This window comes from Phoca vitulina, unplaced genomic scaffold (genome assembly GCF_004348235.1).
Source record: "Phoca vitulina isolate PV1807 unplaced genomic scaffold, GSC_HSeal_1.0 scaffold2, whole genome shotgun sequence".
Taxonomy (NCBI): Eukaryota; Metazoa; Chordata; class Mammalia; order Carnivora; family Phocidae; genus Phoca; species Phoca vitulina.
Window position 1 is genome coordinate 8,164,840 of NW_022589705.1, and position 18,167 is coordinate 8,183,006.

The 18,167-nt window shown below is 34.8% G+C and overlaps 1 protein-coding gene across 7 annotated transcripts in view; it reads left to right on the top strand.

The window, feature by feature from the left end:
* ST7L (suppression of tumorigenicity 7 like) overlaps nucleotides 1–18,167 on the top strand; it is a 123,461-nt gene that overhangs the window by 74,491 nt on the left and 30,803 nt on the right. For all 7 annotated transcript variants that reach the window (XR_004301397.1, XR_004301399.1, XM_032421444.1 and 4 more), the window contains 5 exons: nucleotides 6,874–7,028; nucleotides 8,549–8,646; nucleotides 8,913–9,027; nucleotides 10,694–10,766; nucleotides 11,822–11,924. Coding sequence is in view for 5 of the 7 variants with exons in the window: in XM_032421444.1 (XP_032277335.1) it covers nucleotides 6,874–7,028; nucleotides 8,549–8,646; nucleotides 8,913–9,027; nucleotides 10,694–10,766; nucleotides 11,822–11,924 (544 nt within the window). In the remaining 2 variants the exon portion in view is untranslated. The remainder of the gene's footprint in view (nucleotides 1–6,873; nucleotides 7,029–8,548; nucleotides 8,647–8,912; nucleotides 9,028–10,693; nucleotides 10,767–11,821; nucleotides 11,925–18,167) is intronic.

Sequence of the window (18,167 nt, forward strand, 5' to 3'; positions counted from 1 at the left end):
CACAATTACTGCCAGAAATAAGGACAAAAAAGGATATATAGAAAACAAATAGGAAAATAGCAGAAACAAGTCCTTCCTTATCATTAATTACTTAAATGTAAATGGATTAAACTCTGCAGTTAAAGGCATTGATTGGCAGAATGGATTTAAAAAACAGTGCAGCTATATGCTGTCTATAAGAGATTCATTTTAGATACAAAGATACAAAGAAGTAGAAGGTAAAAGTATGGAAAAAGATATTCCATGCAAATAGTAACCAAAAGAGAGATGCAGTGGCTATCCTATATCAGACAAAATAGACTTCAAGACAAAAAAAATTTTTTTAATTATTTGAGAGAGAGAGAGCAAGCAAGGGGAGGAAAAGAGGGAGAGGGACAAGCAGACTCTGTGCTGAGCATGGAGCCCAACACGGGACTTGATCTGAAACCCTGAGATCATGACCTGAGCTGAAATCAAGAGCCAGATGCTCAACCAGCTGAGCCACCCAGACGCTCCAACAAAATTTTTATAAGATAATTACATTATATAATGATAAAAGAGGTTTAATTCATCAAGAAGATACAACAATTATAAACTTATATGCATTTAATAACAGAGACCCAAAATATATGAAGCAAAAATTGACAGAATTGAAGGGAGGAATAGACAGTTGTTGGAAGCTTCAACACCATTTCAATAATGGATAGAATAATTAGACAAAAGATACACAATGAAATGAAAGACTTGAACAGCACTATAAACTAACTAGACCTAACAGACGTCCATATAGCGCTCTATCCAACAATAGTAGAGTACATGTTCTTCTCAAGTGTACATGGAACATTCTCTAGGATATATCATATGATATAAAGAATTCTCAATAAATTTCAAAAGATTGAAATTATACAAAGTACTTCAACCACAGTGGAATAAAATTAGAAATCAAAAACACAAGGAGATCTGGAAATTTCACAATATTGGGACATGTGGAAGTTAGGCAAGAGTCTTAAACAACCAGTGAGTCAAAGAAGAAATCACAAAGAAAAGATAGAAAATACTTTGGGATGGATGAGTGAAAATGAAAGCACAACATACCAAAACTTAAGAGATACAGAGAAAGTGGAAACTGTAAACACCATACTAAAGAAAAACAGATCTCAAATCAATAACTTAAACTTTATACCGTAAGAAACTAGAAAATGAAGAGCCAACTAAACTACATGCAGAAGGAAAGCAGTAACAAAGAATAGAGTGAGATAAACAAAATAGAGAATAGAAAAGCAATAGAATCAATGAAACCAAAGGTTGGTTTTTTAAAAGATCAACAAAATTGGGGCACCTGGGTGACTCAGTCAGGTAGGTGTCTGCCTTTGGCTCAGATTATGCTCCCAGGGTCCTGGGACCAAGACCCGTGTCGCACTCCCGAGTCAGTGGAAAACCTGCTTCTCCCTCTCCCTCCGCTGCTCCTCCTTCTTGTGTGCTCTTTCTCTCCCTCTGTCAAATAAATAAATAAAATCTTAAAAAAATAAAGATCAACAAAATTGACAAACTTTTAGCTAGACTGACCAATTAAAAAAGAAGACTCAGATTACTGAAATTAAGAATGAAACTGGGAACATTACTACTTACCTTACAGAAATTAAAAGCTGAATACAGTGAACAATTATATGTTTATAAATTAGATAAATGGACAAATTTCTAACAACACACTACCAAAACTGATTCAAGAAATAGAAAATCTGAGTAGACCTATAACAAGTGAAGATGATGGAATCAGTAATTTAAAAACTTCCAAACAAAGAAAACCCAGGACTAGATCCCTTCACTGGCAAGTGCTACCGAGAACTAGAAGAAGAATAAACACCAGTCCTTCTTAAACTCTTCAAAGAAATAGAAGGGAAGTAATTCTTCCTGACTCATCCTGTGAAGCCAATATTACCCTCATACCAAAACCAGACAAAGACATCACAAGAAACAAAAATTATAGACTAATATCCATTATGAATATAGATGCAAAAATCCTCAACAAAATACCTAGCACAGCAAATCCAGCAGCATATTAGAAGAATTATACACCAGGAACAAGTGGGGTTTGTCCCAAGAAGGCAAGGGTGGTTTAAAATATGAAAATCAGTCAATGTAAGATACCACATTAATAGAAAAAAAGAATAAGAACCACATGGTCATCTCTGTTGATACAGAAAATGTATTTGACAAAATCCTACACTATTTTATGATAAAAACACTAAGAAAAAAGGAATAGAGGGAAACTTCCTCAAACTGATAAAGGGCATCTGTGAAAAACCCACAGCTAACTACATATTTACAGATGAAAGACTGAAAAGTTTCTTTCTAAGATCAAGGTAAGACAAGGACATCATTTCTCTACTTCTGTTTAACGTTGTACTGGAAGTGCTAGCCAGTGCAATTGAGTAAGAAGAAGGAGGGAAGATGGCTTCCAAATCAGAAGGGAAAAAGTTAAAAAACCATCTTTATTCATAGATTATATGATCTTATACATAGAAAATCTCAAAGAATCCACACACAAAAAAAACCGTTATAGCTAGCAAAAGAGTTCAACAAAATTATTGTCTACGGGACATATAGAAAACAAATAGGAAAATGGCAGAAACAAGTCCTTCCTTATATCTGTCATATATCTATATACTAGGAGTGGACAGTCTGAAAAAGAAATTTATTTATTTATTTTAAAGGATTTATTTATTTGACAGAGAGAGACACAGTGAGAGAGGGAACATAAGCAGGGGGAGTAGGAGAGGGAGAAGCAGACTTCCCGCAGAGCAGGGAGCCTGATGCGGGGCTCAATCCCAGGACTCTGGGATCACGACCTGAGCTGAAGGCAGACGCTTAACGACTGAGCCACCCAGGTGCCCCAGAAATTTATTTTTTTAATATTTTATTTATTTATTAGAGAGTGGGGGGTGGGGAGAGGGAGAAGCAGGTTCCCCACAGAGCAGGGAGCCCGATGTGGGGCTCAATCCCAGAACCCCAAGATCATGACCTGAGCCAAAGGCAGACGTTTAACTGACTGAGCCACCCAGGCATCCCTGAAAAAGAAATTTAAAAAACAATTCCATTTACAATAGCATCAAAAGTGTTAAAATACTTAAAGATAAATTTAACCAAAGAGTGTAAGACTTGTACACTTTTTAAAAATGACAAAGTATTGTTGAAAAAGTTAAAGAATATCTAAATAAATGGAAAGACATCCCATGTTTATGAATTGGAATACTTAACATTGTTAAGATGGCAGCACTCCTCAAGTTGGTCTATAAATTCAGTGCAATCCCTATCAAAATTTCAATTGCCGTTATGAAATGGACAAGCTGATCCTAAAATTCACATTGAATTACAGGAGTCCTCAAACAGCCAAAACAACCTTGAAAAAGAACAAAGTTGGAAAACTCACTTCCTGATTTCAAAGCTTACTATGAAGCTGCAGTAATTAAATCATAAAAACAGACATCTAGATTAATGGAATCAAGTTGAGCCCAGAAATAAACCCATGCATTTATGGTCAATTGATTTTTTTTTAAAAGATTTATTTATTTTAGAGAGAGAGTGAGTGAGAGAGTGAGAGAAGGGGCAGAGGGAGAGAAACAGACTCCCCACTGAGTGGGGATCCCGAAGCAGGGCTTGATCTTATGACCCTGAGATCATGATCTGAGCTGAAACCAACAGTTGGGTGCCCAACTGACTGAGCCATCTAGGAGCCCCTGTGGTCAATTGATTTTTGACAAGGGTGCCAAGACCATTCAATGGGGAAAGAATAGTCTTCTCATTAAGTGATAGTGGGCAGATGGATAGCCACATGCAAAAGCAACCCTTAACTCACATCATGCACAATTAATTCAAAAAACAAAATAAAAATTAATCTAAGATCTAAATTTAAGTGCTTAGACAGAGAAAGAAAACATAGGGACAGATTTTTATGACTGGATTTGGCAATGTTTTCTTAGATATGACACCAAAAGCACAAGCAACAACAAAGAAAAAATTAGATAAATTAGACTTCGTCAAAGTTAAAAGCTTTTGTGCATTGAAGGATACTATCAAGAAAGTGAAAAGGCAACCCACAGAATGAGAGAAAATATTTGCAAGCCATATTTGATAAGAGTCCAGTATCCAGACTATATCAAGAATTCTTATAACTCAGTTACAAAATGATAATCCAATTAAAAATGGATGAAGGATTTCAACAGACATTTCTTCAAAGAAGGATTTAAACAGACATTCATATAAATGACCAATAAGCACATGAAAAGGTGCTCAGCATCATTCATAATTAGGGAAATGAAAGTGAAAACAACAGTGACATGCCCCTTCATAAGATGAGTATAACAAAAACAAAAACCTCCAGAAAATACCAAGTGTTTGCAAAAATACGGAGAAATAAGAACCGTCATACATTGCAGAGGAATGTAAAATGGTATCGCCACTGTGGAAAACAGGGCAGCAGCTCCTCAAAAAGATAAAATTAGAACTATTATATGACCCAGCAGTTCCACACCTAGGCATATACTGAAGAGTACTAAAAGCAGGTGTTTACAGCAATATTATTATAGCCCCAAACTGGAACCAACTCAGATGTCCATCAGCTGATTATGATTGGATAAACAGAATTGGTATATTTACACAGTGGTATATTAGTCATAAAAAGGAATGAAATACTGCTCCGTGCTACATGAGTGAACCTTGTATATATATTATAAGTCCCTGAATGACCTACTTTAAAATTAGCCAATTTTAGTATGTGAATTTTACCTTAATTAAAAAAACCCCAACCTTCCTAACAGTGAGATTCATTCAATACTTATAGAATTAATTTCTGTATTAACATCTCCATTAAAAATATTTTTGAACTGGGGCACCTGGGTGGCCCAGTTGTTAAGCGTCTGCCTTCGGCTCAGGTCATGATCCCAGGGTTTTGGGATGGAGCCCCACATCGGGCTCCCTGCTCCGCGGGAAGCCTGCTTCTCCCTCTCCCACTCCCTCTGCTTGTGTTCCCTCTCTCGCTGTGTCTCTCTGTCAAATAAATGAATAAAATCTTAAAATATATATATATATATTTTTGAACGAATATAGGAAAGCTCTCAGAGGAAGAACCTCTTTTTATCATATAGTTAAACTGTAATTTAAAATACTTATATTTTGATTCTACTGCATCAATTTATACCCATCTAGATCTTTTAAAAATGTTTTTATTTTGTTATTTAAGAACATTTGAATTGGGCTTAGAATGGCAGTTTGGGAGCCTAGTGTTTAAAGCAGCAATGTATCTAATGTTTCAGAGAAATCTGATATATGTAATGGAGAAATCTCTGTTGGTTAGTGAAATTATCATATAGTTCAATTTAGTGTACTATTTGAAGGATGCTGAAATGGTTTGATTTGCATTTTCTGAATTCAAAAGATCCTCCTTGTCCCCAGCGGTTTGATAGCTACCTTGCCATCATTTTTTTTAAAAAGATTTTATTTATTTATTTTTTTAGAGAGACAATGTGAATGGGGGGAGGGGCAAATGGAGAGGGGAGACAGAATCCCAAGCAGACTCCCTGCTGAGTGTAGAGCCCAACGCAGGGCTCGATCTCACGACCCTGAGATCATGACCTGAGCTGAAAAGAAGAGTCCCAGGCAACCCCCCCTTGCCATCATTTTTGTTTCATGCCTGGTCTTATACTTTTGCCAACAATTTCTCTTCTCTTGCTTAAACAGCGTTCAATAGAAATATAACATGAACCATATATGTAACTAAATTTTCTGGTAGCCAGATTTTAAAAGTAAAAAGAAATAGGTGAAATTAATTTAACGAATATATTTTATTTAGCTATATTCCAAATATTAAAATATTATTTTAACATATAATTGATATATTTCTTAAACTATTAAAGTATTTTACATTCTTCTAAGTCTTCAAAATCCAGTGTGCACGTTACACTGACATCAGATCTCAATTTGGACTAGGCACGTTTCAGGTGTTCAATAACTACATGTAGTGAAGGACTTCAGTACTGGACAATGCAAGCTTAGATAATCAGAACTAGGACATTGTCTCCAGAAAAACTAGGATATGTACTTGCTATTTCTGGGAATGGAAAGGAAACTTTTTCTCTTTTTTACCCCCAAACAAGTTAACTTACCTTATTAGCCAGCTTTTGACATAACTGATACAAAGAGAAATCTTTGTGTTTTAGTGGGATGAAGAAAGGAAACTTGGAGTGAGCCTGGGTGTGATGAGTAAGAGCAGCAGTGTAGGAGGAAAGACTGGAATTCAGACCAAGGAAGTTTTGCTGTAATACGATTGAGGCTAAGTCCAAGAGAGGATGGGGCAGCACGCAGAAGGAAGGCTCAGGGTTGGGAAAAAGGGCTAGCCCTGGAATGATATATTTCAAAGTCAAATGTTAAAAGGTACCTAGTTGGCCATGGGACTTTCTTCTCAATCTTCATCCTCTCCCATACTTGCCCCTGTTAGATGGATATTACAGAGTATATAGTGGCTAAGAGCAGGCATGACCCCTAGAGTATATAGTCCCTTGAACTACTTTTTAGGTAATTCTTTATAGATCTTATTTCCCCCCCTTTCACAAAAGGAAAATATGAGACAAGCAGTTAGAGAATAGATAGAGAAGTAAAGCAGGTAGAAAATAAAGTGAAGAAAAGAAAAGTAGGAAAGGAGAAAAACTGTGGAAACACCAAAAATATACCAATATACCCCTAATAAATTAGAATATTGAGTGAAGGTTTTTTTTCTTCTTCAAGAGATGGAAAATGTAGGTAAAGGTAGGGAAATGTGATGCAGAACAAAGGGCATATCCAAGAGAAAATACTTCTTCACCATTTTACTTAAAATTGCCTTGCTTGCCTTCTTCATAGCTGCGCCACTGCATACGTTCTACTGGCTGAGGAAGAAGCAACAACTATTGTAGATGCTGAAAGATTATTTAAACAGGCACTCAAGGCAGGAGAAACAATTTACAGGCGGTCACAGCAGTGCCAGCACCAAAGTCCTCAGCATGAAGCTCAACTGAGTAAGCAAATTTGAACTGATTTTTACCTGTCTTTTATTTAGCTCCTGCAGTTGGCTCTTTTATGTTTAAGACACAAAACAACAATAATGAAAACAACCCTTAATACTTAGAAGTTAGCTTCTTTTCATAAGAGATAACTAATCTATTCATTATGTCTATAAGCCAGCAAGACAAATAGGCATTAGCTAGAGAATGCTTGTGGAAGGGAACAGATGTGCTTTGGTTATTGAGAGATGTGCTGCTTTGAGACTTAAGGTAATTTATTTCATGTGAGAATTGGGCTGGTCATTGGAGAAGCACAACTCAAAAATATCCAAGATTCAGGAGAGCCTTCTAGTAATGATAAGCAGCTATTACCTTTATCCTCACCCTTCCCCCAAGCAGTAGTAGAAGTACATCATTTGGTGTGCCCTTCAGACTGTATGTACCTCCACACAGTGCCAGGAAGTGACCCCTTTAGTATAACATCCAGTCTACACGTGGCATCAATTCTTTCTTTCTTTGACTTTTCTCTATGGTATGTTTGAGAACATACGGGCCAAAGCAACTGAGATTCTTTCCTCTCTTAGGGATGCTCTCTCGGTTACTATTGAGATACTTCCACCAAAGATGTTAGAATCTGTAGAGCTGCTGCTTCCTGCTGTTTTTCGTGGCCAGAGGGTTTTAGTTTAATGATTTTGGCAGATAATGGGCAATAAATTGAAATATGTTTACATAATGCATTATCTGCTAGCAGTTAAGTTCTAAATCTTTTGTTTGTGGAAATTAAAATTTGGATAATGTTTTCTCTCCAAACTAAATATTGATGTATACAGTATGTTTCCTTAATGTATGTTGTTATAGCACACAACTGTGGGAATATATAATTTTGCAGTCTGGAACTAATGAAACTACATCTGTGAAAAAGCCATGCCATTTGTCTTTGTATATCTCAAATATGATTCTGAGATAGTTACAGAAATATTTGTGAGCTCTTACTAGAAAGAGTTTTATAGTTTGTTAATTACTAGCTGTTGAGCAAAAGTTCACACTAGCCATGGAGATTTTGTTTTGAACATCTTTTGTTTGTCAGTTCAAACAATAGAGAATATTAAAATAATAGATTGTTTATGCAGTAACTCAAAATAATAGGTCAGAATTAGTTTTTCCTATTAATGTATATATTTCTTTTATGTTAATATTAAAATATACTTGTCAAGTTTACACTGATTAATTTATATATAATGTATTCAGATTACTTATTGTTAGAGGCAAAAGTAATTCTATATATATATAGATTTTAAGCTTTTACCATAAAAAACTTCAAACATATACAAAAATAGAACAGTATAATGAACCCCCATTCAATGTTAGTCACCCAAATTCAATAATCATTAATAGTCTTCCATTCTGACACAGTTTAATTTTAATTGAAACTTCCCGGGTAAGCAAATAATTACTTATAGTTAATGGATAATATGTTAATGAAATAGTACTTTGTAATACAAAGTGATAGTTGTGTCATTTTTTTTTTTAAATAGGAAGAGATACCAATGTACTGGTATATATTAAAAGAAGATTAGCAATGTGTGCAAGAAAATTAGGAAGAATAAGAGAAGCAGTAAAAATAATGAGAGATGTAAGTAAGTTTGATGATTGGATGTTTATATTTCTTCCTTCAGAAACTGAAAATGTGGTTTAAGCTGCCAATTATTTTAATGTAAAATCATTGTTTTTTAATTGGTAGTTTTTATAACAAGCTATTTATTAATATACATGTACTTCTAAGGGTTGAGTCTCCACAGTTTTGTTAAGAAACTAAAGAATTTCTACTTTAATGAATCAGATTCAGCTCTATTGAGTTCCTTTGCTATAATTTTAATCTTTTTTCCTTTTAATGTACAGTTGATGAAAGAATTCCCTCCTCTTACCATGTTGAACATCCATGAGAATCTCCTAGAATCACTTTTAGAATTACAGGCCTATGCAGATGTTCAGGCAGTCCTAGCAAAATATGATGGTGAGTGATAATTGACTTAGTTGATAGCATGGTTAAAATATTTTTTTCAATTATGTAATCATAAATGTGATCCTATTCTGGTATTTCTTTGATTTTCTCTTCCCATCTTACTAGTCAGTATTTGGAATCCATGGATACAAGTTATAGTTTCTTCTTTATCAAGACTTTTGGGAGCAAAAGCCTACAAGCAGGAACTTTTCTTCTGTAAAAATTTATTCATTTGTTTATTGAGTGAGGGGCTTGGAATACAATGGTGAACAAGAAGACATGGACTTAGTCCTTGTAGGATTTCCAGTTTAGTAAAGGAACATACAGACAAATGAATAGTAGTTATATTGAAGCATAGTGTGTTAGGTGAGATAATTGGAAAAGTATGGGGTGCTATGGACATAGGATGGTACCTCATTTGTTTTGGAGTGTCAGAGACAGTTAACAGAAGTTGCTTTATGGTATGTATAAGAAATTCAGAATAACATTTTTACAATGCTTTTTGGTTACAAAGTATAATTTGTTATTTCATATGATCAGTATAATAATCTTGTGAGGTGGTAGGACAAGTTTGTTTACTCTTGTTAGTAAAAAGGAAACTGGAGTTGAAGAAGGTTAAGTAATTGGGTAAGGTCCCAGCCAGTAAGTGTGGCAAGCTAACACTTAAATCCAGGTATTCCATTTCTTTGTTTACTAGTCTTCCAATAGTAAGAAGTCAATATATATTGGCTATTTTTATTATTATACTAAACAGTGCCAGTTCACCACAAATGGAGTTGGGAGAATTTTTAAGAAGCATGACCATTCTCCTCATTCTGAGTGAGGCATCAGCTTTTAACATCCAGATGAAAACATCCTAACTAGCATAATATTTCTGGTCATATCTTTCACTATAACATAGGTACAGGTCACATATTCACGGTTGTTCTGTTGTAAGTTCCTAGCCATTAGCTTGGGAATCCCCATGACTTGGAAAGTTTGAAATGTGTCACACTTGGAAAGAGAAGTTTATTTCTTTTAAACATCTGGAATTCTTACAAGTGCTTCACAATAGTGTAGGCTCATGGAGAAATTTGTGAGAAATTCTTTCCATATGTAACTTATCGGGTGCGTGGCCTGCTTATGATACAGTGAACAGGCTTAGCAACCAAATACAAAAAATCAGATAGGACCTGATTTATTCAAAATAAAATAAAACTAACAACTTAGATATGCTTCTGTATTTTCAGCTGTTTTTATGATTCCCCAGTTTTTACCATTCTAGAATCCTGTAGAAGCTAAAAGCAAATTTATTTCTTTAGTTCTCGATTTGCTGGTGTAACTCTGGAATCTAAAACTTCGAGAGAGTCCACTAGTACTACTCTCCTGATAACATTATTTTGGGCATTCTTTAAGAAAGGATTGGTATAATTAATTATATTATAATTCCTGATTCTTTTTTTTATTTTATAAAAAATCCTTTAAGACAATGTAGAAAATACAAAAACATTGGAAGAAGAAAAAATTAAAATCACCTGTTGTATTACCTGGATTTGACTCCTGTTAAATATTTCTTTTTTTTTTTTTTTCCTGAATCTTAGTTTTTATCTGTTGAATTTGTACCAGGAATTATTCTTATTAAAAATTGTCTTAAGATATTTTTTGTGATTCTTACCTAAGTTGAAAATTACAATTACAGATATAAGCCTTCCAAAGTCAGCAGCAATCTGTTATACAGCAGCACTATTGAAGACAAGGACTGTTTCAGATAAGTAAGTATTGAAAACTACAGTAATTCAGAAAGACTACTAAACGCAAGGCGGGTTTCCCCTGCTATCTGAAAGTTCACTTTATGCCACTTCACTTTTATAAAACACTTACATTAATACCTGTGTTTGCTAACCGAAAGAAATCTGAACAGGATGCTCACATTTATGAAATGGTAATTGCTTCTTCCCTTTACGCCATTCCAGCTTAGGAAAGGTTTCTTAGGAACGCTCTACTTGCAGATCGCAGGGGAAACCTGTATTGTTTTTCACCACTGACTTTAAACAATCCTTTTCCTCCCTATTTCCTTTTGAATAACCCTTGATCTATCTCATGGGGCTTTGAGGCTTCTTACTAGTGTAGTGAGCACGGTTTTTAGAGCTAAATAAACCTGGATTCCAATTCACAGTCTACTGTATACCAGCTGTGGAACTTTGGGCACGTTAATCAGTTTGAGTCTCTTCCTTTCTGTAAAATGAGAATAATAATACTGTAGCATGGTTGTTTTTGGAGTACATTGTAGCTATGATGATAATAAGGTGTATGGTAGGGAAATAGTTTGATGCTGTCTGTTCTGAGATTATAATTCTAAAGTCTATTTCCCTTGTCTTTTTGGCTGTCCTTAATGAATTTCTCTTTATTCCACAGATAAGATTTTCAGAAACCAAAGGGCAATCATTTTCTTTCGCCTTAGATTACTATGCCTCAATATGAATTAGAATGGAATATTCACAGTCTGTTTCCTCTCGGTGAAAATTTTATACGAATGTACCTCTATTTCATGAGATTCTCTGGATGTCCCTATGTAGCATTTCTTATTTTATCACCTTTCCCAGAATGTACCAGTAGACTTCTGAAGGCTTTCACTACCTAAATTTGAAGATTTCCATTTCTTATGCTGCCCTTCTTTATATGTTGACCCAAGGGCTTTATTTCATGTTTAGTAGTTATTTGGCTTTGTCTTTGGCTATCACCAGAAACCCCTGCTTCAGGAAGTTAGATTATGATCAAAATCCATGGATTTTTATATTAATTTTTTCATGTTGTGGTTTTCTTACAGATTCTCTCCCGAAACAGCTTCCAGAAGAGGACTAAGCACAGCAGAAATCAATGCTGTGGAAGCAATTCATAGAGCTGTGGAATTTAATCCTCATGTTCCAAAAGTGAGAAATTTTATGATGAAAATGCTACATTTATTTGAGTTTACCAAACTCATGAAAGTATGTAGACCAAAGTTTGGGTCTCTATAATTCTAGTCAGAATTACTTCAGTCTGTTATATATATATATATATATATATTTATATTTTTTTTTTTTTTTTAAAGATTTTATTTATTTATTTGACAGAGACAGACACAGTGAGAGAGGGAACACAAGCAGTGGGAGTGAGAGAGGGAGAAGCAGGCTTCCTGCGGAGCATGGAGCCCGATGTGGGGCTCGATCCCAGGACCCTGGGATCATGACCTGAGCTGAAGGCAGACGCTTAACGACTGAGCCACCCAGGCGCCCCTGTTATATATTTTTTTAAAGATTTATTTATTTATTTGAGAGAGAGAGCTCGCATGAGCATGCACATTGGGGGCAGAGGCAGAGGGAGAGGGAGAGAGAGCCCTAAGCAGACTCTGCACTGAGTGCGGAGCCTGAGGCAGGGCTCGATCTCATGACCCTGAGATCACAACCTGAGCTGAAACCAAGAGTTGGACACTCAACCGACTGCACCACCCAGGCACCCCAAGTCTGTTAACAATTTTGATACTTATTGACTATAAAGGGAATCTGGAGTTTTCTTTGTGAGAAGGATTTTCATTACAAATTTCATTTCATTAGTTTAATTGATTAATTACAAGTTTAGTTTCTTTAGGCATTCCATGACTATTCAAATTTGTTCTTCTTGTGTTGGTTTTTGTTGTTATATTTTTCTAGGAATTTATTTCATAAAAATTTTGAAATTTATTGGCACAAAGATTTCATAAAATCCTTTCGTTATCTTGTTAATGTTTGCAGGATCAATTGTGATACCCACTGTTTAGTTCCTAACACTAGTTTTTTTATTTTCTTAACCAGATTCCCCAGGGATCTATCAATTTTATTAGTCTTTGCAAAGAACCAAGCTCTGGCTTTGTCAATCCGCTCTACTATTCGTTTCCTGGTTCATTCATTTCTGCTCTTTATGGGCTTTTTTCAACTTTCTTTGGCTCTATTTTATTATTTTTTTATTTCCTGTATCTTTTTGTATAGGTACTTAAATTAACACATTATTTTTCAGCCTTTCTTCTTTCTAAAATATTTGTTCAAGTCGGTAAACCTCTAAGTACAATGTTAACTGCATTGGATAGCAGTATTTTTTGTTTAATTTAATTCAACATATTTTCTAATTTCCATCTTGATTTCCTCTTTCTAAATATATCTTTAGAGATATATTTATTCCATTTAGCTATTTCTTAATTTCCAAACATGTGAAGATTATCTTTTTATCCATGATTTCTAGCATAATTGCATTATGGCCAGAGAACATACTCTATGATTTCACTCCTTTGAAACATTTTTCAATTCTTGAATTTCTGTTTATTTTTCACATCTCCTGTGTTATTTATAGTTTGTGATTCTCTGCCAAAATTTAAAATATACTTTTTTATCTCTTTGAAAATAGTTTAAAGTAGTTATCTTAAAGTCTTTCTCTGATAATCCACATATCTGGAACTTCTGTCTGTTTCTATAATGTGTTTTTTTCTGCTACATTATTTCTTCTTGTCTTGCTTTCTCTTTTGCCTGATTTTCTTTGACTATGTACCCGCTATTTTAATGTAAAAAAAATGTAGAAATAACTTGAAACTTCAGATAATAGTATCGTCCTTCAGAGAGGATTTTCTTTGCTCTTAGATGCTTAGAAGAAGCAACCAGCAGGACAGAATCATCTTAATTCAATTTCAGGGATTGATATTTTCTGATCTCCCCAGATGACTAGAAACTGGGCTGAAATCCATGAATGTCTGGGTTTATTTCTGGTTCACCCTTATTCCTAGGATGAAGCTTTTCTGGGTCCCAATTCAATCCTGAGGATTTTACTAAGACTCTCACTCTTAGCACACCAGGAACTCCTGACTTTTGTTCCTTTAGCCTTATAAAACTGGCATAAAAAATGAACAGCCTCTTAGCCATCTTGTCCAGAATTGGCAAATGTGGCTTCTCTTATTGCTGCCTTCTTTGGACTGTTTGTTAATTCCTTACCCTTTGTTAATTCTCTGATGTATTTGATTAGGTTTTTAAAAATATTTTGTTGTTTGAGAGGGTTGATCTGAATTATCCAGTCTTCAATTATTGGAAGCAGAAGTTTGAAAATCCTTCTATATGAAATGCTCTGCTCTCTCATGCTGCAGAGTGGTTAAGAGAATGGATTCTGCAACTACACCGCCGAGGTTTGAATTCTGGCTCCACTACTTCCTAGATGTATGACCTGGGACAGGTTACTCAATTTCTCTGGACTTGAGTGACCTTGTGTATAAAATGGGGCTAATAATCATTATCCCTTAGAGTTGTTATTAAGATTAAATGAATTCATATCTTTAAAGTGCTTAGAAGAATGCCTGACACACAGTAAACATTTCAGAAGTGATTTTTAATGTTATTATCCAGGATGGGATAGAAATCTGTTCCCCTGTGCGAAGGTAAGCAGCAGTTATTAATCAGAACTATTCAAATTATTAATCAGAACTATTCAAATTAAATACATCCCTAAGGTCTCTAAAATTTTTATTTATTTTAATTCCCACTCAAAAAAACAAAATCTGCACCCTGCAGTTGTAGACTTGTTTTCTGCTTCAAAAATGCTCTCATGCAAAGTGTATTCTCAGCAGTAACAATTCTGATAATGTGCATTGTGTATTTGTCTTCAAAACTACTGCTGAAGGCACTTGGGTGGAGGGAGGGTAGTAGAAATCCCAGGCATTGCCCTATTTAAATTAAACTGTTAGATAGATAAAATATATTAATCTCCAGATTGAATCTGCTCTAGATAATCTATAATGCTTTTAGGGATACTTTTTTTTTTTTTTTTACTTTAAACACACACACGAGAAGTTAAAGAAGACCTAAATAAATGGAGATATGTACCATGTACGTGGATTAGAAGACTCAATATTGTTAAGATCACAGGTCTCTCCAAACTGATCTGTAGATTCAATCTAATTCCTATTAAAATCCTATCAGGCCTGTTTGTAGAAATTCACAAGCTCATCCTAAAATTGATAAGAAAATGCAAAGGACATAAAATAGCCAAAACAATTTTGAGAAAGAACAAAATTGGAAGTTACCCAAGTTTACCCAATTTCAAGACCTTTTTAAGCTATAGTAGTTAAAATAATATTGGCATAAATATTAAAATATAGATCAATCGAAGACAATAAATAATCCTGAAATAAACTCACTTAATGATGATCAGTTGATTTTCTTTTTTTTTTTTTAAAGATTTCATTTATTTATTTGAGGGGTAGAGAGGGTCAGAGAGAGAAGCAGACTCCCCGCTAAGCAGGGAGCCCGATGCGGGACTTGATCTCGGGACTCCGGGATCATGACATGAGCCGAAGGCAGTCACTTAACCGACTCAGCCACTCAGGCACCCCATCAATTGATTTTCAAGAAGAATTCCAAGGCAATGGGTGCCAAGGATAGTCTTTTTTATGGGGCTGGAACAAATGGTGCTGGAACAATCAGTTATCTAGATGGAGGAAAAAAGAAAAAAGAACCCAGACCCTTCCTTCACACCATTTACAAAAATGAAGTCAATATGGAACATAGATCTAAATGTAGGAGGTAAAATTATAAAACTTAGAGAAGGAAACAGAAGAAAATCTTTGTGACTTTGGGTTAGGCAAAGATTTCTTCAAAAACATGACCCATAAAAAAGTGGATAAATTGGACTCCTTAAAGTGTTTGCTCCTCAAAAGACATCATTAAGAAAATGGAAAGCCAAAGACTAGGGAAAAATATTTGCAAGTCATATACTATTAAAGTTCCATATCCAGAACTTATAAAGAACTCTTACAGCTCAATAATAAGAGGACAAACAACTTAATTAAGTTAGCGGGGCGCCTGGGTGGCTCAGTCATTAAGCGTCTGCCTTTGGCTCAGGTCATGATCCCAGAGTCCTGGGATCAAGCCCCGCATCGGGCTCCCTGCTCTGTGGGAAGCCTGCTTCTCCCTCTCCCACTCCCCCTGCTTGTGTTCCCTCTCTTGCTGTGTCTCTCTGTCAAATAAATAAAATCTTTAAAAAAAAAAAAGTAATTAGCAAAGGATTCAATAGTCACTTCACCAAAGAAGATATATGAATAGGTAATAAGCACATGAGAAGATAGCATCATTAGTCATTGGAGAAATACAAATTAAAAGCACAATATGATATTACTCTATACCCACTCAAATGGCTATACTCACAAAGACTGACAAAATCAAGTGTTGGCAAAATGTGGAGAAACTGCATACATTGCTGCTGGGCATATAAATTAGTATAGCTACTTTGGAAACAATTTTGTAGTTAAACATATGCTGGCCTTATGACCCATCAATTTCAGTCCTAGATATCTACCCAAGAGCAATAAAAACTTATGTCATACAGAGACTTGTATGCAAGTGTTCATAATAGTATTATTCACAATAGCCAAAAACTTGAAACAGTCCAAAAACAGGTGAGTGAACAAATAAATTGTAGTTATCTCCATACAATGGAACACTTCTTAGCACTAAAAAGGAACAAACTATAAGTACTTGTAACAACATAGATGGACCTCAAATAGTTTATGCCAAGTGAAAGAAACCAGACACAAAAGACAACATATTATATGATTTCATTAATACGAAATTTCTCGAGCAGGGAAAACAATAGACACAAAAAGCAGATCAGTGGTTCCCTGGAGCTGAGGGTGGGAGTATGGATTGACTGCAGACCAGCGTGAGGGAGCTTTTTGTGGTGATGGTTGCACAACTGTATAAATTCACTAAAAATCATTGAACTGTATACTTACAATGGTGAATTTTGTGATATGAAATACATATCTCAGTAAAACTGTAATGTATAATTTAAGTATATATTTAGTATATAATGTGTATATACTTTAACATTTTTAAATCATTTCTATTTGTAGGTAGAAATTTAAGTATTTTCCCCCAGCTAAACATCAAAGCCAGTTGACAGTTCCACTCTATCAAAATATCTAGCTAAGTAGAATGGTGCTATAAGCCTTACAGTATTGTTTGTGGATACACACTGTAGGCTGGGTATTTTTAAACAGGATCATTATTAAGGTTTTTTGGAGAAAATTTAAGCTCCAACAACTTGGATAATATCCCACCTAAATAACATTGGCGTTACATGAACTGGAGAGCTCTGGTCTGTAAGGCTATTTTTGCTAGGGTTTTACAAGTGATGAAGTATGTACTGATTCAGATTCCTCTTCCACCAATTATGTTCTCTATCCCTGTCTTTCAGCTGGAGCCAAGCAAACATAAAGGGCTGTAGGAGTTTTCTTCCTCAAACTTCAACTGTGGGTTGTGATAGCTTATTTAACCTAATGAACAGTGACCTTTACGTAAATAAATAAATAAATAAATAAATTTAATCTTCTTTTATTTTTACAAATTTATTACACAAATTTGTCAAATGTTGTATGACTCTTACCAGTAAAATGACAAAGGATAAAGCTATTTTAGCAGGAAATATTTTTTGGCAACTCTCCACATAACTACAACAGAAATGGCTGCAGGTCTAGCTGTGCAATTTGTTAAAGCTGGAAACTATTAGAAGCGCAATAGAGAAAGATCACATAAATCTCTTCAGGCTATGAATTCGCTTTAGATATTTCATTAATATTGATTGTTTGTACAGATTTTTTTAATCTACTGAATGAATTTCAGTGTACAGTAACTATGATAGTAATAGCAAAAAATTAGAACAGCATGTTTTCATGGGTTTTGACTTGTTCTTCATTACCTAGCTATGGCTTTGGTTCAAAATTTTTTTTAGTCGCCAAACAAGAAAAAGATTGTGCATCTTTCAGCTACTATAGAAATAGGTTCTTTTTTAAGAGTAGAAAATGTTTCATACCTTTTGACTATTCCACAACACCATGTTTCAGTCATTCTAGTGTCTCGTATCCTTTATTATCCAACCATCAGAGTTTTATAGAAGGTATTCTTTTTTTTAATTGAGATAATTCACATGCCATAAAATTCACCCTTTTAAAGTACAAAATTCAGTGGTTTTTAGTATATTCTTAAGGCTCTACAATCATCATCACTATCTAATACTAGAACATTTTCATTGCCCCAGAATGAAACGCGGTACCTATTAATAGTCACTCCCCATTCTTTTCTTCCCTAATCTCTGGCATCCACTAATCTTTTTTTTTTTTTTTT